General features: G+C 32.7%; 2 protein-coding genes and 1 long non-coding RNA gene across 11 annotated transcripts in view; 2 read left to right on the top strand and 1 right to left on the bottom strand.

Moving 5' to 3' along the window:
* The window catches only part of LOC139820997 (uncharacterized), a 213,200-nt gene extending 206,504 nt beyond the window's left edge, over positions 1-6,696 (top strand). The window contains exons 2-4 of one of the 2 annotated variants that reach the window (XR_011734160.1): positions 5,468-5,645; positions 5,784-6,376; positions 6,524-6,696. This is a non-coding gene — a long non-coding RNA (uncharacterized lncRNA). Of the gene's footprint in view, positions 1-5,414; positions 5,646-5,783; positions 6,377-6,523 lie in introns of those variants that run through there. The other variant, XR_011734159.1, reaches the window with a different exon arrangement.
* LOC139820993 (cytochrome P450 4C1-like) overlaps positions 1-23,873 on the bottom strand; it is an 85,835-nt gene extending 61,962 nt beyond the window's left edge. For 4 of the 8 annotated variants that reach the window (XM_071791655.1, XM_071791656.1, XM_071791650.1 and 1 more), the window contains exons 1-6: positions 23,685-23,867; positions 22,248-22,468; positions 21,945-22,051; positions 21,636-21,726; positions 4,354-4,539; positions 2,995-3,088 (exon numbers count right to left, since the gene is read on the bottom strand). In XM_071791655.1, the coding sequence (XP_071647756.1) occupies positions 2,995-3,088; positions 4,354-4,539; positions 21,636-21,726; positions 21,945-22,051; positions 22,248-22,401 (632 nt within the window). In that variant the 5' untranslated portion in view covers positions 22,402-22,468; positions 23,685-23,867. Of the gene's footprint in view, positions 1-2,994; positions 3,089-4,353; positions 4,540-21,635; positions 21,727-21,944; positions 22,052-22,247; positions 22,469-22,895; positions 23,620-23,684 lie in introns of those variants that run through there. The other 4 variants (XM_071791651.1, XM_071791652.1, XM_071791654.1 and 1 more) reach the window with 4 other exon arrangements.
* Positions 10,313-16,518, top strand: LOC139820227 (uncharacterized). Its single transcript, XM_071790370.1, has 4 exons — positions 10,313-12,071; positions 12,157-12,364; positions 12,972-14,928; positions 16,513-16,518. The coding sequence occupies exons 1-4, from the start codon at positions 11,690-11,692 to the stop codon at positions 16,516-16,518; spliced, it is 2,553 nt and encodes an 850-aa protein (XP_071646471.1). The 5' UTR covers positions 10,313-11,689.
* Positions 23,874-24,715: the final 842 nt, after the last annotated feature.

The following is a 24,715-nucleotide window of genomic DNA, read 5'->3' as shown; positions in this document are numbered from 1 at the left end:
CAAGGACACTACGCCATTTGAGATTTGGAATGGATATAAACCAGATTTAACGCATTTGAGAATTTTTGGCTCTGAGGTTTTCGTGCATATACCGAAACAACGAAGGAAGAAGTGGGATGAAAAGTCAAGAAAACTGATATTCGTGGGATACAACGATGAATCGTCCAATTATCGAGCATACGATCCGAAGACCAACAAGATAACTGTATACAGAGAGATGTAATTTTCACTGAAAAGACTGACAATGAAATTACATACACTAAAGAAGAAACGACTCTTCCCTTAAATGATGTCATTCAAGAAAACATTGGTCAACATCCTGAAGATCATAACGTCCAAGAAGATGGCAAAGGCAAGAACGACCATACGGCGAACGAGTCTGACAATGATGACACTGAAGAGGAGAAATCAGACAATAAAACAAGTGTCTGTACCCGTGAATTGAGAGACAGGGCTAACCTCAAGAAACCTGTCAGATACCAAGCAAACCTAGCAGAATGGAGCGAGCTCCAGACATATGAAGAGGCAATCTCCAGTCAAGATGCTGACAAATGGAAGCGCGCTATAGAAGAGGAATTACAGGCTCATCGCAAGAATCAGACATGGACAATGGAACATCTACCACAAGGCAGAAAAACGATTGGCTATAAGTGGGTTTTTAAAATGAAAAACCCATCCGATAAAAATTCTCGATACAAAGCTCGTCTTTGCGCCAAAGGTTTCTCGCAGAAAACAGGAGTAGATTATGAAGAGATTTTCGCTTCTGTAATCCGTTACGAGTCAATTCGGACGCTTCTGGGCATCGCAGCAGATCGAGATTTAGAGATAGCACAGTTCGATATCAGAACTGCGTTCCTGCATGGCGAGCTGAACGAATCTATTTACATGGACGTACCTTTAGGTGTCGAAACATGTCAGGGTAAAGTATGTAAATTGTTAAAGTCCTTATATGGGCTTAAGCAAGCCTCCCGACAATGGAATGCCAAATTTGACGAGTTTTTAAAATCCTTTAATTTTATTCAGAGTACAGCCGATCCTTGTGTTTACATAGGTTGTATTGATGGCGTAATTGTAATATTAGGTCTTTATGTAGACGACGGTTTAGTATTAGCAGAAACAATGGAGGCACTCAATAAAGTTCTTGCAGTACTCAGAGATTCTTTCGAAATTACAGAAGGGTATCCAAGTTCATTTGTAGGCATACAGATAAGTCGTGATCGCAAAAATCATTCAATTTTTATTCACCAACAAAACTATATTAAACGCATTCTTGAGAGTTTTAATATGAAGGATGCAAAACCTGTAAGCGTGCCTGCAGATGTAAACTCGATTAAGACACTAATGGAAAACAATCCTGATAATGATGTTGATATACCTTATCGTAGAGCTATAGGATGTCTTATGTTTCTCTCACAAGTAACGCGTCCTGATATATCATATATTGTCAATTTTCTGAGTCGATTTTTAACATGTTACACTGATCTTCATTGGCGAGCTATAAAAAGGGTGTTTAGATATCTCGCAGGAACCCAGAAACTTGGCATTATGTATAAACGTAGTAATGATGGTATAGCTTTAACAGGATACTCGGACGCGGACTACGTTGGTGATACTAAAACTAGACAATCAACGAGTGGATTTACTATCTCTGGTGGACCTGTGTCCTGGGCGTCCCAGCGTCAAAAGATGGTATCATTAAGTACGACGGAGGCTGAATATGTTGCAGCAAGCTCAGCTACGAAAGAACTCATATGGCTTAGGCGACTTCTTGGTGATATTGAATATCAATGTGACAAACCAACGACTTTATATGTGGATAATCAAAGCGCCATAAAGCTCATTAAGAATCCTGAATACCATCAGAAAAGTAAACACATTGATGTTCGATTTCACTTTATACGAGAGAAATATGCTGATGGCATTCTTAATATAGAATATGTTGAATCTAAGAAGCAGTGTGCCGATTTTCTTACGAAGGCTCTACCTAAGCAAAGCTTTGAAATGCAATTACGTTTACTTAATATGTGTAATTATGATATGTATGAGTATATGTATGATTATGATATGAAAGCACTTGAATAGTGGGAGTGTTAAGATAGTTTAAATTCGGCGCGCTTCATATCTTACTATTATTATCCGGTGCATATATTAGTTTATCTACGCGACACTAGGAGACACTATTGTACTTTTATTTTAAGTTGGCTATACTGGTCTTGTCGTTGCAATCGTCCGTTGTGTCTCGTTTATTGTAACGTACATTTTTCGCTTCGTATATCTATTACGTTCTTTCATTTTCTGTTAAAGAGATATTCCAGAGTGTACCAATAAACTACTGGTATTATACGTATAGTCGATTACGTTATTGTTCTCACCTCCACTGGTCAGACACGAATAATAACTCAACATATATATATAACTCTACTCACATCTTATTATATCTGGCTTCACATACATTTATATACAATTAGATATATGGTGCAGCTATATCTGGTTGTATATGGATCCACTGATTGCACATGAGACCATGTATAATTAAATATGACCTCATATAAAAACATATACAATTATATATAATTATATATATACCAGATATAATCATATAATTTATATTATTTTTTCTCGCGTTGTGATCAAAATTATTTAGTTATTTCTTCTCAATTGTGTTATTTAGTTATTTCCTAAATTTGTATTTAAGAAAAGGGATTAATTCTGATCGAGATACATTGCAAAAAGTTAAAATACGTCCACCAGTTTAATCTTTCCTAACTTGACAGCTCAGTCTGAAACTGCAGTGAGAAAAAACCGTATACGTAACTATTAAATAACTCGTGAAAAACTATCGACACGATAGCGATAATGATATTTCTTTTATATATTTTAATAAAAATCAGAAACTGAATATTTGGCCTACTAGGAATCCCCTACAATACGAAGTCATATTTTAAGACAGAATATGAATATACAGTTATTTATTACATCTATAAATTATCTTACCTATAAGTAACTAGTTCGCCCATCCGATGAACTGCTTCTATATACCGCTTCTGAAACGCACCAAGACCTCGTAGAGAAGTGCCCATGGCAGTTTCTGCAAACGCATTTTTAAAAAAAGTATCATGATAATGTATTAACATATATATTTCAAAAATATCTGTGGCTTTAGAAACTTTATATATGGATCAATATAGAAATAGTGCGAAATATTGTGACATAGAAAAGCAATATGAAACAACACAACATCTATAAAAAGCCTATGAAAGGCCTATGAAAGCTTTTTCAGCCTATAAAAGGTCGGTTCCAACCTGTTAATAAACTATAATAATTAAATCATTATATATGTCTTTATTTTTTCTTTAAATTAGACAAAGATAGACATATTTAACTACTAGTTAGCTTACCAACAGGTTGGAATAACTGACCCTAAGTGTTACAACTTACAATAGCGGACAGCAGTAAAATTACTAGCTGCTATAGACTTCTAAACTAACGTACAAAAAGCGGCAGTGTAATACAAGGTGTCATAGGGTTAATATGTTAAATTGAAGATCTGATATGTATTATTTTTACTGCGTAAGATTAGTTTATAAACTTTTATTTTGAAGTCTACTTCACAGATTTTTAATTACTTTTTGTTGTATGTAAAACTAAGACAGAGCTTTAGTGTAGTCTATTTAGCAAGTGTCGTATGGCATATATTTCTATGTACAAAAAAGTAAAAAGGCGATATTGGATAATTTGTGGAATAGTTTGTGTAACCCGTCACTCTTTGTAAGTATTGCATTTTATACTCTATTGTTTCTTTCAGGAGTAACATTATTATGATAAATATATATCATAACTATATAAGTATATATGTATTTTATGAGTAAAAATTTTAAACATGTTACATATACATATGACATTGTTACAAAAAACATAAAAATTAGAGTTTGTAATGAATTATAATATAATAAATAAATAATATAATAATTATCATAGACTATTCAATCATTAATATGCATCAAAATACAAAAAAATGTTCTTTTTCCAAAATTAATAAGATTTTCCGCATTGCCCACCCCCCAGAAAAAATTAATATAACATTAAACTTACTATAGATAAACGAATTTTGTTAGGAACACCTTATAACAAACATTTGACGTTACAACTTAATGGAAACTGAATTTAATTAACTTTCATAGGTTTCAAGTTATCTCAAAAAGGGCTTAGAATATACTTGCATTTCCTGTATAGTATATCAATATAATATCAATATATAATAAGAAAATTAAAATTTGGTCTAATATTATTTGTCAATGGGAATAAAATATACAGTTTAAATGTACAGTTTAAAATGTAGTAAGCACATCATACCGCATATTGCATTCAACGTATGTTCACTAAAAAATGGTACTAAATCTTTCACAACGGTGCCTCCTGTATTTTTTAAAGACTTGGTCATGCTTTCGCCTTCCTCGATCAAAATCTCAACAAACTGCTGCAATATATTAAAATGAAATGTGGGGGTTAAGATTTTTCGTCGTGGATGCCACTTGGCGCCTAAAACATAAACAACATAATGCATAATTGTGAGATAACAATGTGAAACAAATATTACGGTCAGATATATATTTTGTTATTTAATTTTAAATTTATCGATTTTTAATGATTATTGATTATTTCGGACCCGACACTAATTATATAGGAAATGGGATTTCAGTAAAATCGGCTAATTTTTTAATATGTTATAGCTTATACCCTACTAAATAAAAAATGTAATAGGCTTAAAGCTAAATAATGGACAGTTTTTGAGCTACCGTCAGTCAAACAAGAAAAATTCGAATATATGAGTGTTATATTCCTACTTTTGGTATAACCCAGGACAAGTCATAAGCTACAACATATTTAAAAATTAGCCGATTTCACAGGAATCCTATTTTCTATATAATTAGTACTGGGTCCTTTATTTTTTTATATGCATTTAAACTTTTGCGGATTTTGGTATGGTTGTGAGACTATGTGGACGATATCGTTTTTTATAACAAAAATTAGAGAAGTATTGATTGTTAGATATGATGAATACCGCGATGAAAAAATGTTTAAAGAAAGGAATATTAACATTATGTATGGAGAAAACAAAGGTTATGATTTTTAATAAGAAAAATAGAGTAAAGATAAATATGGGGGGGTTGGTAAGGTAAACGCACCTACTTGTGACCCTGATCACATCTGTAACCACTCGCGGACTTTTATTAAACTAGTCAGATGTTTTGCGATTAATAAGCCACGATTTGATATATGGTTTAATTTAGTGATATTTGACTAACAAATACTCGTGAAAATGTAATGTAAGGCGCTCGTGTCGGTACCAGTGGCAGATCGAGCCCATGTTTACCGACGGCGATATAGTCTAAGGCTGGCTACATAAAAATGCAAGGTATAAGCAAGAAGACTAGAGACCAGGAGACCGAACTCCTTAAAATTTCAGTGGTGGGGGTGAGTCAAAATGTGGTCCGGCGCTGTTCGCAGTATGGTCGCCGGCCAATTCATGAACTACGGCGTGCTGGATTTCCGGTGCAAGATGGTGCAAGAGCTTCGTGCAACATAACCAAGAACATCAGCTTGGCATCTTGGCAGATGTAAACACTGAATTTAATTTTGATGTCGTAAGTTTTAATAAATAATATATGATACTTAGGAACGACGAAGTTCACATAGGAAACTTTTTTTGGATAAAACAAGTGATAAAAAAAAATACGATATTCTGTGTTGTGAAATATAATCAATTGAATTTTTTTGCATAGGGCACTGAGTCTGGAAAAGTAATTGATGCAACCATGGGCGAATATCGAGAAGAAATTGAGGAAAGATTCGTAAAAGCAGGTTGCGAAATACACGGCGACTACAGGATTGCAAAGACATGCAAAAATTGTCTATTTCAATATCTACGAAAGAATGCAAAACTCATTCAGTTGCCACATGAAAGTGGGGATTTGTTGTGCAAGATTACCGCATAATATTTGCTAAAGCAGAGAATGATTATACTATAAAATTAAATATGATCATTGATTCGAACATGAACGGAGAGATATATTTTAAACAAAACCATATAAAGTGGCTAATACCTGAGCCAGAATCAGTGAGAGATATTGTTGAAAGTTTGAATTGTATTGATAAACTCTTGGTTTTTCAAAGCATATAAATTTTTGTAATGAAATTGATAATAGCTTCCTCGGAACAGCTAAATTGTACATAAAAATGTTTATTGATATTAGATGTGTAACTCTTGGTTTTTTCAAAGCATATAAATTTTTGTAATGAAATTGATAATAGCTTCCTCGGAACAGCTAAATTGTACATAAAAATGTTTATTGATATTGGATGTGTAAAATGCAATGTAATTTTTTTTAAATAAAATTATGGTTTTTTCTTTATATTTATCTCCTTATATTTTTACATAACTTTAAATATATATTATAACTTTAATAACATAACTTTTATTCAGTCTTTTTTTTATCAAACACTTGTTTTTATTTTTTTGCAGATTTTCCACCAAGTTTCGATTGTTTTCGATGTTTTTGCATCTCCACTTTCTTCTCATCATATATTTTATTGTAAGTTTTACTGAGAATATGTGCTCTGCTTAATGTATAATAATGAATCACCCGTTTTGTCAACGCTCCCTTATGTTCTTGACATCCAATGAACGGGAATATATTTTCAAAGCATAATTTATAACGATTTTCAACTTACACATAAACTTTCGTCTCCTGCATCCATGGACTCTTCTTCAAAATTATCTTGATGTACATCGAAAAATACATGGTACACTACCTTGATTCAATTTAAATTTTTCACGTGGTATTTCGTTTATTGTTCCATCTTTCAAGACAGTTCGAAAAGTCCGCTCAACATCGTTGTCCTTGAAATGTTTATCGCAAATACGTAAATATTTTCGAGTAGCGTTTCCCTTACTCAAAAACGGAGAAATCTTATTTATCCAGATTTGATTTTCATGAGAATCCTGAAAAGTGAAAAAATCAAACTGATTGTATGTTCTTGAGAAAATGATTGTTATTCATTTTTATTTCAATCAAATACACTTACCTTCGGAAATCCAAATAGTGTCCTTTTATTCGAATCCAAATTGGGACATTTACTCTCACAATTCACAATGCAACACACTTTAGACATGATTTCACTTTGTTTTAAACGGTTTGCAACAAACAAGAAGACTAGAGAACAAACGACGTAAAGATTCGAACTTATCCAGCACGTAGCGTAGTTCATGAATTGGCCGGCGACCATACTGCGAACAGCGCCGGACCACATTTTGACTCACCCCCACCACTGGAGTTCGGTCTCCTGGTCTCTAGTCTTCTTGGGTATAAGGTACATGAAATATTTATAGCTAGAGAGGTTCCATTAGCACTCCCGAACACTGAGTGACCAGTCTGCCTGCGTGCTTAGGAAGATTAAGGCGGGGGTAGACGGTCAAAAATGACAAATTTTACAAGGAAAAAAATGATAAAGTTCAGGGATAAAAATTATAGGAATGTTAAGTATTTGTTGCTACGAAACGCGGAAAATTATTGGCAGACGATTTCGTGGAAGAGAAAGAACTGGCAGACTGCAACAAAGCGGCGTTAACTTTTGTGGAAAAAAAAAGATAAGCTTTATGATTAAAAATTATTGGTAATAATTACTAAACTGTTAACGAAGCTATATGTGCTAAATGGCATACAAAAAACTGAAGACAACATCCGGGCAGACTGTGATGAAGAGCGCGGTCTCGATCGCGCTTAAGGTGATGCTGGTCTGCCGTCTGTATAACCGACAAAATTACCATTTTCTATGTTATCGACCTATATCTCTGTCCTTGTGTAGATTCAATATAATAACAAATAACTAAATTAGTCATTTTATTTTTGACAATAAAAAGAATGAATACAAACTGAATCCATTAATGAAAAAAAAAACACGTAATATATTCATATAAATAACAAAATAACATATCATAGTAGCGCATCGTACGAAACTACCTCATTAAGCGCGATCGAGACCGCGCTCTTCATCACAGTCTGCCCGGATGTTGTCTTCAGTTTTTTTGTATGCTATTTAGCACATAGCTTCGTTAACAGTTTAGTAATTATTACCAATAATTTTTAATCATAAAGCTTATCTTTTTTTTTTTCACAAAAGTTAACGCCGCTTTGTTGCAGTCTGCCGGCCCTTTCTCTTCCACGAAATCGTCTGCCAATAATTTTCCGCGTTTCGTAGCAACAAATACTTAACATTTTTATAATTTTTATCCCTGAACTTTATAATTTTTTTCCTTGTAAAATTTGTCATTTTTGACCGTCCACCCCCGCCTTATTCTTCCTAAGCACGCAGGCAGACTGGTCACTCAGTGTTCGGGAGTGCTAATGGAACCTCTCTAGCTATAAATATTTCATGTACCTTATACCTTGCATTTTTATGTAGCCAGCTCTCCGTCTAATAGTAGATCTGACGTTCGTCACGACACAGTCACAGTTTTGTTACGTCGTCAAAAACAAGCGTTGGAAAACTATTATAGTGCGCAAGACTATCAGTGAACGATTAAGGTAGTTGTATCACAAAACCCATTTTCATAGGAATCTTAAAATTTGAACAGCATATTAATGTAAACACGCTCTACACACACGTGCAAGTAGAAAAAGCTTGACTATACCAAAGTTGAAATAATGGAAATCAAACTTAGCACTTTTTACATGTATCGTAAGACGAAAACGGCTTCCTATATCACGTTTCTAATTGTAGTGATCAAACTACTCATACGATTTTAATGAAAAACAAAAAGATGACAAAAGAGACTTGTAAAAATATTCTTACAAAAGTACAAGACCCTTATCTATCTAGTTTTGAAGCAATTGTTACACAAAGTACACAATTTCTCATAGCGGTGGACGCATACGACAGCTAACCTGTAAAGATCTTGCAACACTGCGCATATGAAGATTAGATATATATGTAGTTCAGACCCTTTTCGATATTTATATAGAATAGCTACTGCACCTCAAAAATTAATAAAAATAGGCTCATTCGACGCATTTTGGCACGAAACGAAAGAATCTGACAGAAAAATGCGGCGGTCTGCCCTGCGAAGCGAGATATTTAGCGTTAAAGTTGACGATTCTTAGGTTAAAAATCCTGTCATACCGACGTGTCTATTTATTCAAAATAACCTCGATATAGCATACTAACGCGAGCGTCGCGAGCTAAAGTCAAAAGTTTTACACAGATAAGTAGAGTTTTCCGTACATTATCGTCACGGTTGTATATACAGGTTGGATAACTCTGGTGGTGGGGGAAGGGTCCGCTAACGTTTCTGTTTTGTGTTTCTCTTTATAACCGTGTGGTTCGCAGCAATCGGGGAGTCTTTTTTTAAGTTTGGCGCGTTACCGTGATACCGTGATCTGTTTGTGTTATGTGTAACCGTAATTACTGAAATTCTTGTGGGTGAAGAGATAAAAATGGGGAAAGCCTGTGCTGTACCCAAATCTAATGTGCTGCACAAGATAATAAAACGATCAATGTTTAAAGTGCCGTCAAACAAAATCGAGAGAAAAATGGGCAGCGGCGTTACCTGAAATCAAGAATTTAAAAGCGTCTCATTTCATATGTGAAAAACATTTTGACGATGCGTTTATAATTCGTAAGTACGAAAAATACGATGTTAATAGAAAACTTATTGCTGAGGAAAATATACTAAAATAATTTGTTCTTCAAATGCAATATTATCGTTGTTATAATATCATTGAGATAATATCGGTACGATAATATTATACAAATCAAGAGACACGGTAGTGTCTCGTGCCAAGTACACGCGGAGCGAGACCGACCGTGACTCTTTTACGTGACGCGACGAGTTGCGAGTACCCGAGATGTTGAGATCTCGATAACGAGTGAACGGATCAAGTTCTAAGTAGGCTTGATCGATAGCTTGGGGTCCAATTAGGGGGGGATTTTTCTCATAATATTCCGCTACGTGCCCTACGAGCGGAGATATTGCGACGCAAAGTCAAAATAGATGTAACGCGTTTCTAAATATTCTAAATTAAATTAACATATTTTTGCTTTTTTATCGAGAAAGCTTTAATTGTTTTCATAAAAAAAATTTTGTTTGCAGGAGTATTTGATATTGCTTTTCGATCCAGTCGAGGCTGTTGATACGTATACTGGAAAAGAATTTGCACATTGCTTTTGCTAAAAAATTTGTGCCACAAAAAAAGATGTCAAAATTGGCAAATGAGTGATATTTGTTTTAAATTACATTAATTAATGATAAAAAATTCTTTACTTTTAAATTAATAACTCTTTATGTATTTATTTAATAAAATCAACCTTTCTTCATCCTATATCTGGCCACTAAAAGTAATAATTACTTTTATTTTGTAATAATAATAATAATAATAGTAATGGTGATGGTGATGGTGATGGTGATGGTGATGGTGATGGTGATGGTGATGGTGATGGTGATGGTGATGGTGATGGTGATGGTGATGGTGATGGTGATGGTGATGGTGATGGTGATGGTGATGGTGATGGTGATGATGATGGTGATGGTGATGGTGATGGTGATAATAATAATAATAAAAGAAAAAAGCGGAATCGGAACTCAAAACCTTGCGATTATTGTAACTATTAGTAGGAGACATAAAGGCCTTTGCACAATAAAAAATATAAGTAATAAGGAACAGATATTTAGCGATTAGAAATAAAAAAATCAGGAATAAAGCTAATATAACATTAATACATGGCTTCCAATAGGTTAAAAATTTTTTGTCTGTGTTATTCCCTGTTTCCGTTGCCTATATTTTTCATCGTGCATCCAACTTTATTCTTGATTCTTTAGTCCTAATCGCTAATATATGTTCCTTATATTTTTCATTGTGCGGAGGCTTTAAGATCTCTTGTCTCTCTCACACAGTACAAGTGCGCACGCGCCGCCACTACCTCCCCGATAGTAACAACTCTCGCGGTAGCAATCAGAACTAGAAAACAGGACCGCTTAGCGGACCTTCCCCCACCACTAAAAAAGCGAGGAGTTATCCAACCTGTATATACAACCGTGATTATCGTATTGCAGTGTGACCATTATTTTTTACTAATACTGTCGCGATACAACTACCTTAAGGATGTTTTATAGGGACAGGTCCAGCAAAAAGTCATGGAAATCTTAAAAACACCGATATTAATTCTCTAGAGATCCAAAGACAAAAAAAAGTATACAAATAGTTACGACAAGTCTAATAGAATGTAAAAAACGTAGATTTAGTGACTGTAAATAACTGTTACTACTATTTTTTTTTTAAACAAAGTCTCGGCAAAATAATTTTTGACAGTGAATTTGCCCTGAATTCAACTTTAAAAAATTAAATCTGTGAAAAATTATAAAATAAAGTAATTGCTCTAAACTCGTAATTTCAGTCATATTCAATAATATAAATTAAGTATATTGTATAAACATGAAAATTATATTTTTATTATAATGATATTTGCTGTAAATATATTAATAAGCTACGCAGCTAAATGTGACAACACTGTACAATCCAAAGAGGTTGGGAGGCCTGTTTTCACACACACGTACTTATACAAATCAATGCTATATTGGAGGTTAGGTTATTGAAAAAGCTTGTTGTTCAACCGTATTATTATCGCACAAAAAATGTATCGATGGAAAGGAAAAATCGCTACTGAAAAACAATATAAGAAAAGACTTGCGCAACAGAAGAACGGATATAAAAGAAAAAAAAATCCAGTGCAAGAAAGTATTGAGAATGCTGAAGGAAGTGTTCCAGAGGTTATGCATGGACCACGTATCGTCGAATTACAATTTTTAGGTGAACAACTGTGGTGCATCTCATGTAAAGAGGCATTATCGCTACAATTTCTGGAGACTGAGATATATCAAGGGTTAGCATCAGAACTAACTATTAGATGTCACAAATGTTTGCTGTTGAATAAGGTCATTACGAGCAAAACTCATATTCATGAATCCGGAAATAGATGCAACCTTCGTTATGACATTAATTCAAAATGTGCACTAGGTAAAAATATTATTTTTTTACTTAAAAGTTAGATTTCAAAGCTGTATAATGTAAGGTTAATTTTTATTATGTTTCATTTTTTTAGGAGCACTTCACAGTGGATTAGGCTGGTCACAATTAAATAAACTGTTTGCATGTATGAATATACCCTGCTTCAATTTTATAACTTTTAAAAAATATGAAAAAGAAGTTGGATTAGCGGCAGAAGCAGTGGCAAAAAGAAGCTGTAAAAATGCTGTAGCGCTAGAAAGGCAGAGATCTATAGATGAAGTAGTTACTACCGAAAAATTATTGTAATTATCTAATTTTTCATTGGTTTATTGTCCCTATTTTTCTGGTTACAGATTCTTTCTTCGAAATAAAAAATGAAAGTATCAAAAAAGTAAGATTACTTGCTTGAAGTAACCTTACTTTACTATAATAATATATAAAATAATACATAAAATAATAAAGACACCTTACTAAAAAAATAATCCATAATCATAAAACTTAGTATAGGTTTTTGAATTGTATATATAATTATTAACCGAAGTTCTGTAAATTATAATACTTTAATGACAAAATTAATTTAGACGTTCTTAATGTCAAATTCTAAATTATTACGCGTATTAATAATTCTTTTATGTTTTTAAGAAATAAATTTACATTTTTTACGGATTTTTAAGTAACATTTTTTTAATTTTTAAGAATTTATCGCATTCTATTATAATGCTTTATCGCTAACTGTTATAATTTTTTAGTTATTTTTCTTCACTTTGGGAGTAAAATATAATAGTTAAAATATATTTTTAAATTATTTTTGTAGTAATGTAGTAATGTGTAGTAATTTTAACAAAAAATTGAAACAAAAAGTATTCTCAATTTTATTTTTTGAAAGTTGTTTCCGATTATTATATACAGGCCTGAGGAATTCCAAACAGGATTTATTATTCCACACCAAGAGTCACAGAGCGTATCACCTAATGATAAAGTTCGTGTGATGGTGTCTTATGACATGGGATGGAGTACAAGAGGATCCGGTCGAAATTATGATAGCCTAAATGGCTTTGGTGCTGTCATTGGTCATTACAGCGGAATGGTCTTAGATTACGCGACTTGCAACAGAAAATGTAAAAAGTGTGATAATAATGATGGACACGTTCCTGACCACGATTGTCGTCGAAATTTCTACGGTTCTGCAAAAGCCATGGAGCCTTGTGTAGGGAAAAAACTAGTCGTCGAGAGTGAAATCCTCAAATCCCAAAATGTAGAGGTTGGAGTTTTGATAGGGGACGACGATAGTTCCACCATTGCTGCTTGTCGAAGCGCTAGTAATCATCCTATCCTCAAACAATCTGATAAAAATCACGCGTCAAAAGGTGTCAAAAAACAACTCTATGGTATTCAAAAAAAACATAAAAAGCTGACAAAGGAGGGTATTACATATCTTTATAAGTGCTTTACGTATGCCATTGCGCAAAATACAGGAAATAGCATAGCTATGACCGCAGCTATACGTAGTATTCCACATCATGCTTTCAACGATCATACTCAATGTGGCATATGGTGCGGTTACATAAAAAATAAAGAAAATTATGATCATCGTGCTGTGCCTGGAGGATTTAGTAATCAAAATTTGTTTCAAGATTTGAAAGAAGTGTTTTATAAATTGGCTGATAACGCTGCAAAGTTTGCCTGTGGAGCCTCCAGTAATCGCAATGAGAGTTTAAATGCCACAATGGCAAGTAAAGCCCCCAAATCCCGTTGTTACAGCATGAGTGCATCCGCAGATTTTCGATTTTCATGCAGTGTAGCTCAGAAAAATTTTGGGGAAAAATACACCCAAGACATAGCAAACCAAATTCAGCTATCATCCGGAAAGCACCATTTACGTCATATCTCCAAGACAGACAAAACTTATTTGCAACGGAAAGCCCGTATAAATACTCATCAATATAAAAAAAAACGTATGGAACAAAAGAAACTTCGTAGCATTCTGCGCTATCGAAGAGAAAATAGCGAAGGGCTTACATATGAAAGTAATTGTGGCTTATTGACTCAGCCAGCTGTACCTATTGAGGAAGAAAATAACGAGCGTGATAACGAGAGTGATATTCCGATCATTCTCTTTGATCTAGAGACTTCAAGCCTGAGACGAGATTGCGACATCTTGCAGATTGCAGCTAAATCTGTCAAAAAGCATTTTGATATTTATATCAATTCAACGCAGCAAGTCTCCATAGGTGCGACTGCAGCCAAAGGTTTAATCAATTGTTATGGAGATCTTATGCACCATGGACTCAAAGTGTCATCAGTTCCAATGAAAGTTGCATTGGAAAAGTTTTTGAAATGGATTGAGAGTTTTGAGACAAAGTGTGGTCTCGCTGCTCATAATTTATGTTTTGATGGTCCTAGATTATATGATGCTATAAGGAAACACAATCTCGACGATAAATTTTCTAGTTTAATACATGGTTTTGTGGATACGCTACCCATAATTAGACAAATGACTGGAAAAAAAGGTAAAGGCGCCTGTACATTAAGTGGATTAGCGAATTCACTAAATATTGATGCTGTAGGAGCACATAACGCAATCTATGACTGCAGTCTGTTAGATAAAGTATTACATGCTTTAAAAATTACAAATGAAATCTTATTACAAAATGTCACGTTATACGATCAAAAAATAAACGATTGGAACGTTCAAGATCAAGATAAAGAAAACTTTGTAATGCTAGCACCACTCGAAAAAATCTTAGGGGCAGCGACTCGTAAAAAATTGGCAAAAGCTGCAATAAGCCTAAACACTTTGCAAAACGTGTACTCTACATCTGGAACTGTTGGTATTCAAGAGTTTTTCAAACAAAAAGAAAATAAGGTTGTCCATTTTCACGGGAAAACAATTAAAAAAATTATCGATTTTCTTACTAAAAAAAATTAATTATAAGATTATTAGAAAGTATATTGTATACGATAAAAGAAATGTTTATAAAATATGTTTATAAAAGAAATGCTAATGTTTATAAAATGGATATAATTTATGAGTATAACTTATTTTATATTAAAAAAGTGTTTCTGTTTGTCGTTATATAAAATGTTTATTTGTATTTTGATTTAATTATTTGTGATTCTCCAATTAAACACGGAATGTCTACTTTAATATTGTGTAATTATTGAAAAGTTCTTGTCTCAAAAACTAACAAAATTAATTATAAACTTATTTTTCGAGTATACATGCTTTACGGACGGAGCAGCTGATTGCGGTGTTGCCACACTTCCATACTGCGCGCGCCGATAGTCCGATCACGAGTCCGATCCGTCAATAATTTCATTAATCTTTTTGCAATTTTTTCAAAACTATGTTGTAAATCGTTTCAAATTTTGTTGCTATATTTTTGTTTGTTGATGATCTACTTGTGTGTAAAATATCATTATATTCGTTACATTTTTTAATGTCTTTTTTAACACTTTTCTCTGTAACGCCATAAGGTTACATGTTAAAACTCGGATATTAAAAAATTGATAACTTTTTATCTAAATTGTGAATCGATCTGAAATTTGGCCCCGAACTTTGAAAGAGTATACAGAATATGATATTAAATTTTCATCAACTTCGTTACATTTTGCCTAACTATATAAAACATCCTTAAGGGGGTAGCGGCTTCAAAAAATCGAATTTTTTTTTTTGCTTAAATCGATAGTATTCTATCTCTAGAATACGCTCCCTAAACCCTAAGCATGAATTTAGATTTTAGCGGGCTAAAATGAGCTCGATCGGTGCGCATGGTCGAGCGCTCCGAGGAGCAGGATGCTGGGGGGGAGCTCTCGACGGTCTTTGAAAAGGCTCGTTGCCGGCTGATTTGTGAAGATTTGTCGAAGAAAAAGCTGCTCGAAAGGTGTTTGGGTGGGCATATCCAAAATGCGAACGAGAGTTTCAACTTTACTGTTTGGCGGTTTGCTCCAAAACACCTACACTGCAGCCGGAAGATCATAGAGATTGCTGCTTACATAGCAGCTGGAATATTTAACGAAGGCTATCTGTCAGTGCTAAACATAATGTCAGATTTGGAAATAGTTATTGGGACAGCATGCAGAGATTATGCCGACAAAATTAATAATAGCCGTACGACCGTTTGACCAGAATCGTCGAACTAAAAGCATTGCTCGCAAACTAAAAAATATAAACCTTTTTTCTTATTCGAAAACTTTACACGCGTTTTTCTCAAAACCATGTTTTTGAAATTGGCGTACACGATAACTCAAAATATTCTTGATGGATCTAGATTATTATTTTTTTTTAATTAAAGATAATTAAATTGCCTTGAACTTCTATAATATGTACTAAAAATTTTGTTCAAAAAAAGTTATAAACAAAAAAAAGTGCGAAATTCATGCAAAAAAAAATTTTTTTTTTAAACAACCATTTTTAAAATTTTTTATGATAAAACAAATCATGTTTTAGGTATAACTAAAAACTACACTCATAAACTTTACAAAAAAAAATTTTTTTTTGTTTCAGATCGTTCTACGGAATGCTAGAGTGTACGCCATTCAGAAAGAATTTTCGAAGCCACCTTCGTATTTGATCGCATAACTCCTGTGTACTTACATATATATTTATTCAAAAAAATTAATTTGAACATTTCAATATGTACACAATAAATGGTGTTAATTGCAAAAATATATATTAAGTAGTTTCTTTTAAAAAAAATCCAGAAAAAGAGCTTGTTTTTGGCGTTCTACACTAGGCTACCCTCTTAAAGGCCATTGCACGTAACAAAGTTTTAATTTTAATCGTAAGGCCGTAAGAAAATAGACCAATCACACACGATTATTCTTCAAGCACGAGGAGAATAATTAATCAACTGTGATTGGTCTATTTTCTTACACCCTTACGATTATGACTAAAACTTTGTTACGTGCAATGGCCTTAAGGAGTGCTATTCGTGCTGTGCTGTGCTGTTGTGCTATTCGTGGGTTCCGAGAAAGGTTGGTGATTTTGAGTATATAGGCGAACGTTATAAAGCGGTGCAACAAAACACGTATGGATTCATTAGTAACAGACTCAAGAAAACTAGTCATAGCAGTAAATTTCGCTGCTTTTTAAAAAAAAAAACATAATTAATACCCATCTCCATACGCTTCTAGATGGGTGTGAATTGCATTTGTACGAGTAAACGGAAAAATATTCAATGTATGCTCGAGAGAAAACTCTAGCGACAACGCTGTCACTCTGGGTTAACTGACACATCGTGTGTTTTATATCGATTTATACTGATTTTATGCTTATTTGTGACCGCGGCTTCAAATTACTTGCTTACTTACTTATTCAATTATTGAGTAATTTCTTTATCAAATACAATATACCAATAATTGAACCGAAACGACGATCACTGATCGATACATCCAAAATTAAATCATGCATCCATTTACATAGTCTGCAATTTCTCTTTTAATATTTATTAGATTATGTTTAAAACTCGAGTAAAACAAGTTTTTCAATACAAAAATGATTAATCTTGAGTTCGGTATAATTGCTTCTTGATTGAAATACTTTAGTATTTTTCCTCTCTTATTAATTCATGCGAGAATCTTAGATGGTCACAAGTAGGTGCATTTACCTGAATGGGAGATAAAATATATAGAAGAAATACAGAAATTCAATTATAATATGGTTTGTGTATGTTCCGCGAGTGCGCGAGTGCCGAGTCCGCGCCGAAGGCGTAACAATGTACAAAATCATGGAAATTTTTTATAAGGATTACATTAAAGAATTACGTAGAAAAAAATAAGATTATAGCTGAGAAAATATGGAGATCAGGAGATAAGATTTGTATGGATAATTTTAGAAGTTAAATAGATGTTTTTTTTTTAACAAAGCATGATGTCATTTATCTATAGTTAAAGGGTAGAATTAAAAGAAAATATTGGAAAGTGTATGGAATGACGAATAGAATAATGTTAAAGGTAGCGTGCTGTGGAAAGGGTAGAGTGCGTGAAAAAACAAGCACAGTAACAACTGTGCCGCAAACACGTAGAACTACGTCTCTCTCTCTCTTGTTTTATCATAAATGAGACTTCTTAAGCTTTAAAATGAGATGTCATTCATTACTCTACGATTATTAGTTTCGAAGATATAAACGTTCAAAGTGAGACATGTTTTCGTTGAATCTACAAGAAATTTTGTGAAACTTTAAAACGCTACTATAACGAAACGGAAAGAAATAGAGAGTTCGGGCTAGATTTATCATAAATGGGACTTTTTAAGCTTTAAAATGAGATGTCAATGATTACTCTACGATTATTAGTTTCGAAGATCTAAACGTTCAAAATGTGACATATTTTCGTTGCATCGTCGCATCCGTGGGTACCCCCCATACCGCGGAGAAAGACGTAGTTCTACGTCAAAATTATTGATACAAAGAGGATTATGTAGTAATAAGAATAAATATAGATGGCATGAGTGTATTGAAATAGGAGAGATCGGGGCTAGTTGGAACATTCTTTTTAATAATTTTTTACATGTAACTAACATGTGAAATACAAACCGCAAAAGAATTTTTCAATAGCCGTATATTTATTTTACCGTATATTTATTATACGTATATTTATTTTAACTGAATAGTATAATTAATTTTGTTGCACTAATAAAAATTATAAGGCGACTACATTTGTAACAACTAGCTTCATATGTAGAGTAAGTTGTTACAGTACTGGATTAAGTTGTAAAAGATCCAGTTTTCAAAGTATAATATATTTAATAAAGAAAAATAACAACATATGTAACAACATGTGTTATATTACATTTACAGTGTTGAGTACAAAATTGTAATAATACAACTGATGTTCCGTGTGTTGACTGGTTCTGATACGTAATAAAAAACGTTAACGGTAAAATCTTACATAAGATCAAAATATCTGCCACTGTTGCGCCAAAGTTATGTATTACATCAACGGAGTTAGTTGAAATTATAAGTAGAAAGCTATAACTTGCCCCGTCACAACCCAGACAGCACGCAAGTCCAAAATCGAGACATAAGACATCTTTCAGACATCTTTTAGACGTCTTACAAAAAGATAGCTAAAAGACGTCTAAAGGACGTTTTATATCCCGATTTTGGACGTGCTGTCTGGGAATCAACCCCGCTGTTATACTTACAATTAGATATTTTGATTATTGCTTAAGCAAAAAAATGTTTTAAGACGTTAACATAACCAGAAGTTATTACGTTTAAAGTAAAGATTTTAAAGAAACAGTTAGAATTATAATATAATGACTAGATTTATAAACATAACATTTGATATGTCACTGATTTATTTTACTTTCGGCTATACAAAACTAAAAATATTTTCTGTTTGTAAAAATGTGCTACTCAGCCTGAAATAATAAATTGAAATGATCTTGCGAAAATACTATATTTTTTATGCAGTATTATCTTTTGTCATTTTTACAATAGTTATCGTGTACCAACTTGTTCCATGTACCAACTAGCCTCAGTCTCCCTTAAATTATAAACCAAGTCCACTTCTTGGCTTTGTATAAGCTAAAGTTTAATAAAATATCTTATCTTATAAGTCGATCACTTATATTATAATATACAAGAGGCAGAATTTTAAAATTCTTAATCTTAGCTTAATCGACAGAAGTATAAAACATAAAGTAGGGCGAGTCCGGGAGACTTGACCATAGAGGAGAGTTGAACCACTTCAAATATCTCGTTCAAATTTTGAACAAAGAGCTCAATCCGAGCACGTGACAACATGACGATTGGTAGTGCGTTTCGACTGTGATTGAGACAAACGTGTTTTAACGTGCTCGGATTGAGCTCTTTGTTCAAAATTTGAACGAGATATTTGAAGTGATTCAACTCTCCTCTATGGTCAAGTCTCCCGGACTCCCCCTATGTATTACAGTATATACTTCCTAAGAACATATAATTGACAATACTACAGTCCTAAAAAGGCACAAATAAAAAAAAAATGGGATTTGATCAGCATTATGTCGCATATGGGGTAATACCGGTTATTCTTTTCTTTATATGAAACAAATAGAAAAAGCAAAATTGGTATTAGGTTTAAAAATAACACGTTTTATTTAAAATTAATTAAGTTTAAACATATTACATAAGAAGTCACATAATTACTGTCTCTTCCTCCACATATAAAAATATAAATTGAATTAGATAGCAATAATCTATAGTGTTTCAGAGATAATTTAAAAAAAATCTTATTTTGATATTTGTGAAAATTCTTTCATAATCAAAATGTTTATCTTCTTGCAAGAAAAATATAGATAGACATACATCTGTCTGTAATAAACAATTGACCAAGCACATATATCTCATTTAAAGATTAATCGCGAAGATATTAAGTTTTTAAAACAAAAACTGGGAGAGAGAGAGAGAGAGAGAGAGAGAGAGAGAGAGAAACACAATCTATAAACTAGTCAATACCATGGCTCCGTAAAAATAAGTGCAACTACTTAGGCCAGTATTCATAGGCCGGTATTCACAGTCGGTTCTATTTAAGACCATCTTAAATACGATCTTAAGATGTTATGAACCAATCACCGGTATTCATAGTCGATTTTCTTATTTCAAAACCGTCTTAAGTAATGTCTTAAAATACTAATACGGCTCTGTGATTGGTTTATGACATCTTAAGATTGTACTTAAAACTGTCTCAGGAACTGTTCCTTACTGCAAGGAATAACGAAATGCACTTTCAAGTAAGTGGGACTCAATTGACTACGTCACCAATTGGATGATTTAAAATGAAAATATCTAATTAGCTGGTCCAGGCCCGGGGGCTGTGAGTGGTCAATCGCAACGCGGTCAAACGGGACGCTTCCCTTTCAAATACAGTACGTAAACAAATATTGAAAAGAATGGCTTCTTAATATGATTGAATTTGTTAAGAAATAGAGAAATGGCAAAAAAAATTTTAAATCAATTTCTTCTCCTTATTTTCTAGACACTTAACTGACCGGTATTACGCGCTGGCCCATTTTTCCCTATACTATTTAAATTTAATTGCAGAGGCTTATTTTGTCATCAACAAAATTGAAACTTAAAACAAAATTTAATAAAAATCCAAAACAGAACTTAATATAACACATATCAATATTTATGTTAATACTAGCTGGTTACCCGGGCTTCGCCCAGGAGTTGTTTTTCTTCAAACGACTTCATTTGTGTTTTAATATCTTTAATCGAAAAAAATTCCTTTATCAGTTCGGATACCAATTCCCAAAAAGATCGGTAACGAAAAACTATACAGTTTATGGCACTCCCTGTGAAATTCTACCCCTATTTTGTATACAATTTTTTAAGATTTGGTCAATTATTTCCCGAAAAATTGGAAAAATTTCAAATACCGATTCTCAAAAAGATCGGTAACGAAAAACTATACACTCTATAACACTCCCCGGAAAATTCTACCCCTATTTTATATACTTTTGGTAAAAATTCGGTCGAATAGTTTAAGAGTGTATAAAGAACATACATACATACATACATACATACATACATACATACATACATACATATATTCTATTTTATATATATAGATAGATTATTATGTTACCTGCACTAGTGAGAAGACCTGTACCAAGCCAAGGATGTAAAATATCATAAAGAAGACTCTTTTCAATGTGTTTTGTGTTACTTAATATTGTCTGAAATTACAGAAGGTATTAAATTAAGTATTATTTAATTCAGACGCCATTAGATAATCAATTAATTAATTTTAAAAGTATTTTAAATAATCAATTATTTCATATTTTTGACAAAAACAAGTATTTTTGCGAAATGAAAAACGTAAAAAAATAAGCATCTTGAATCGTTAATTTATCTATACTTAAAAAAGCAGAATAATTTTTTTATATTTTATTACCTCTAAATCATCCGGGTGTTGGATAACTACTGTAGGAATAAAGAATGCCCAAATTTTATAAATGGGATAGTACTGATTAAAAGTATTCTGCAGCTTCCATAGTTCTTCTAAGAAATCATATGTAGATATACAATTATTATGAAAATCCACAGAAATATTATAAATATATAATTAACTTTATCAATAATACAAACAGTAGAATACATTAAATGTATTGCATTTAATGTATTCTACTGTTTCTAAAACAACTCCTGCAATGATCAGAAAATCAATGTTATCGGTTTTCAAGAAATTTTAACTTACCTCGTGAAACAAGGATATCCAATATATTTCCAAGAATCAGACGGCCTGGTGGTCCTGGTATAAAATTGATAAGTCGTCCATTTTTTCCATGATGCACATAATAATTATACATTAATAGAATAAGGATAAATGATAACAATATAACAGTGATCATCGTTTGTTGACGAAATAATTAGCCAGTATAATCAAGTTTCGTTTCCTTCTGCTATCTTCTTTTAATTCTTAAATCACACAAATCACTAAATATGTATTATTTACTTCAGGACAAATTTACATTACAATCATTACATATTAAATGTTTGATAAATAGAAAGTACGTTGAAATGCGTTATATGTACATACTTTAACATTATAATCTTTAAAGAGATATAATGTATTTTTTATTTAAATAATAGTTATTTGTGTAACAAGTGAGGTAAGGCCACGAGCCGAAGGCGAGTGCGGTAACCGCACCCGGGAATTTTCATCTTTACACACGACTTATACTCCCTATTTTATGTTGCAAGTGCCTGGAAAGTGGTCTATCACGCACGCGTAGCGTGCGTAATGGGGCACTTTCCATGCACGTGTTGCATAAAATATGTAGAGGAGACCGGGGCAAACTTGACACTAGGCTTTTTGCCAATTTAAATCTATCTTGAAACTTGCCTTTCCTACTGTAAATGCGTCTTTATGTGCCAGTGCTGTCAACGGAATTTGGTGACATTCTGAGTTATGGTGTAATTTTTAGCGCGACATAAGCGTTTTTGATGGTAAAAAGTAATTTTTCTGATCTCTCGAAAATTTCTACTCTTTCATCGAGCTTTACTCTTGCGAATCTACCGGTATGTGATTTTGATAGGAAATTCGATGCTCTATACGAATCCGATAATAGTTTTTGCATATTTTCAAAATTTGTATGTTTTTGGAGTGACAAAAGTGAAAAACTACGTTCGGGGCAAAGTCGACATCACACTGTTTCATCGGCTCCCAATAACAAACGACGCTTGTCATGCAGCCGTATGGCTCATGACAAATGTGTGCACGCACGTCCGATCGCGAGTTTACCTGCATTAATTGTTTTTCAGACATGAGTTTAGATAAAGATAATTGTGAAAGTTCAATAATTTTTTTTCTTATTATTTCCAATAATTGTTTTACTTTATTCCGAATTTTTGTACTTTCTAAATACACGATAAACAATGTATTTTTATTTTCAGACAATAAAAAATAAGTTTTAGATCAAATTGTGTCGATACTCGATCAGGCAAAGTGTCGAGTTTGTCCGGCATTTTTCAATTTGAAAATTTGTCTTTACGTCACTTTTTTCCTTTCCTGGAGACAAAACTAAGCAACATACAGCAAAACTTTTTTAAGTAATTTTGTACCTGAAGGAACACTTTTTAAATATGTACCATTGAATTTGCTTTAAAATTTTAATTAATTGTTGGAAATTACCTTTCAAAAAATAGTATCGAATTTGCCCCAGTTCTCCCCTACATAACAAACCTATGAATTCAGTAAAAATTTATTTAATTTCTAACTATTTTAAAGATATTATATTGTTACAAATGTAATGTTACTCAAAGTGTGATCTGATAAATAAAAATTCTTATATTAAAGCTTGCGAGTGACTGATCAGTTCTGGTACTGATCTACTGACTATTCATTCGCTTTTATAATGTTCTGTTTGATCATTAAAATCACTTGAACAGTCTTAGATAATAAAAACGTCCACTTATTATTAATAAACTTTTTACTAGATTTTTTTATATGATTTGCAATAAAATAAATGAAAAGATTAATATGGAATAATAATTGTGTCGTATATATTGATATAAAACGATCTAAAAATCTCTTCAATTTTTTAATTCACCTCTTAGTGCTGCAATATACCAGCACAAACTGTAATTAATATAATACATAACATAATACATTTTATAATAAAAAAGATTGATTTAATATATTGTATCAATAATAACAAAATTTTATAATAAAGTACATTAGTAACATATTCAAGATGATATGTTTTTATATACATATCTAAAGTGAATATGAATAACTAGATTTTCGCCCGCGCTTCGCGCAATGGGAGTATAACATTATTATATAATTCCTATACATAATTCCTATTTTGCACGCGGTGCAGCTGAGAGCATTATTGGGAGCATTATAATGTAAGCATTTACTTTCATACCAAGGTAGCAGAATGACGTCAAATGACGTATTAATTCCGTCTTAATGACGTCCTCTGACGTCATTAAGACGTTTTTAGACGTTATTTTGCTACTTGGGTATTCTCGGAAACGCTAATCTGAAAGGTATTATTTTTATCAGTTGTTTTAAAGTTTCATATAATTTTCTCTTTATTTCTTTTTATTATTAGCTTCAAGGTAGAGATGAATGTAAATGTAAGTCGCTTGGAAATTTTTGAAAAATATCAAAAAATGAAAGAATTTCCACCAGATAATGTTGAACAATTAGTTTTG

The sequence above is a fragment of the Temnothorax longispinosus genome, chromosome 10 (genome assembly GCF_030848805.1).
Source record: "Temnothorax longispinosus isolate EJ_2023e chromosome 10, Tlon_JGU_v1, whole genome shotgun sequence".
Lineage (NCBI taxonomy): Eukaryota > Metazoa > Arthropoda > Insecta > Hymenoptera > Formicidae > Temnothorax > Temnothorax longispinosus.
This window is presented reverse-complemented; position numbering and strand designations above follow the sequence as displayed.

Bases quoted from the DNA above. Each gene is read 5' to 3' on its own strand.
- LOC139820227 (XM_071790370.1), top strand. From the start codon at position 11,690: ATGTATCGATGGAAAGGAAAAATCGCTACTGAAAAACAATATAAGAAA. The intron at 12,072-12,156 runs GTAAAAATATTA...TCATTTTTTTAG, and splicing joins TAATTCAAAATGTGCACTAG to GAGCACTTCACAGTGGATTA. The intron at 12,365-12,971 runs GTAATTATCTAA...TATTATATACAG, and splicing joins GTTACTACCGAAAAATTATT to GCCTGAGGAATTCCAAACAG.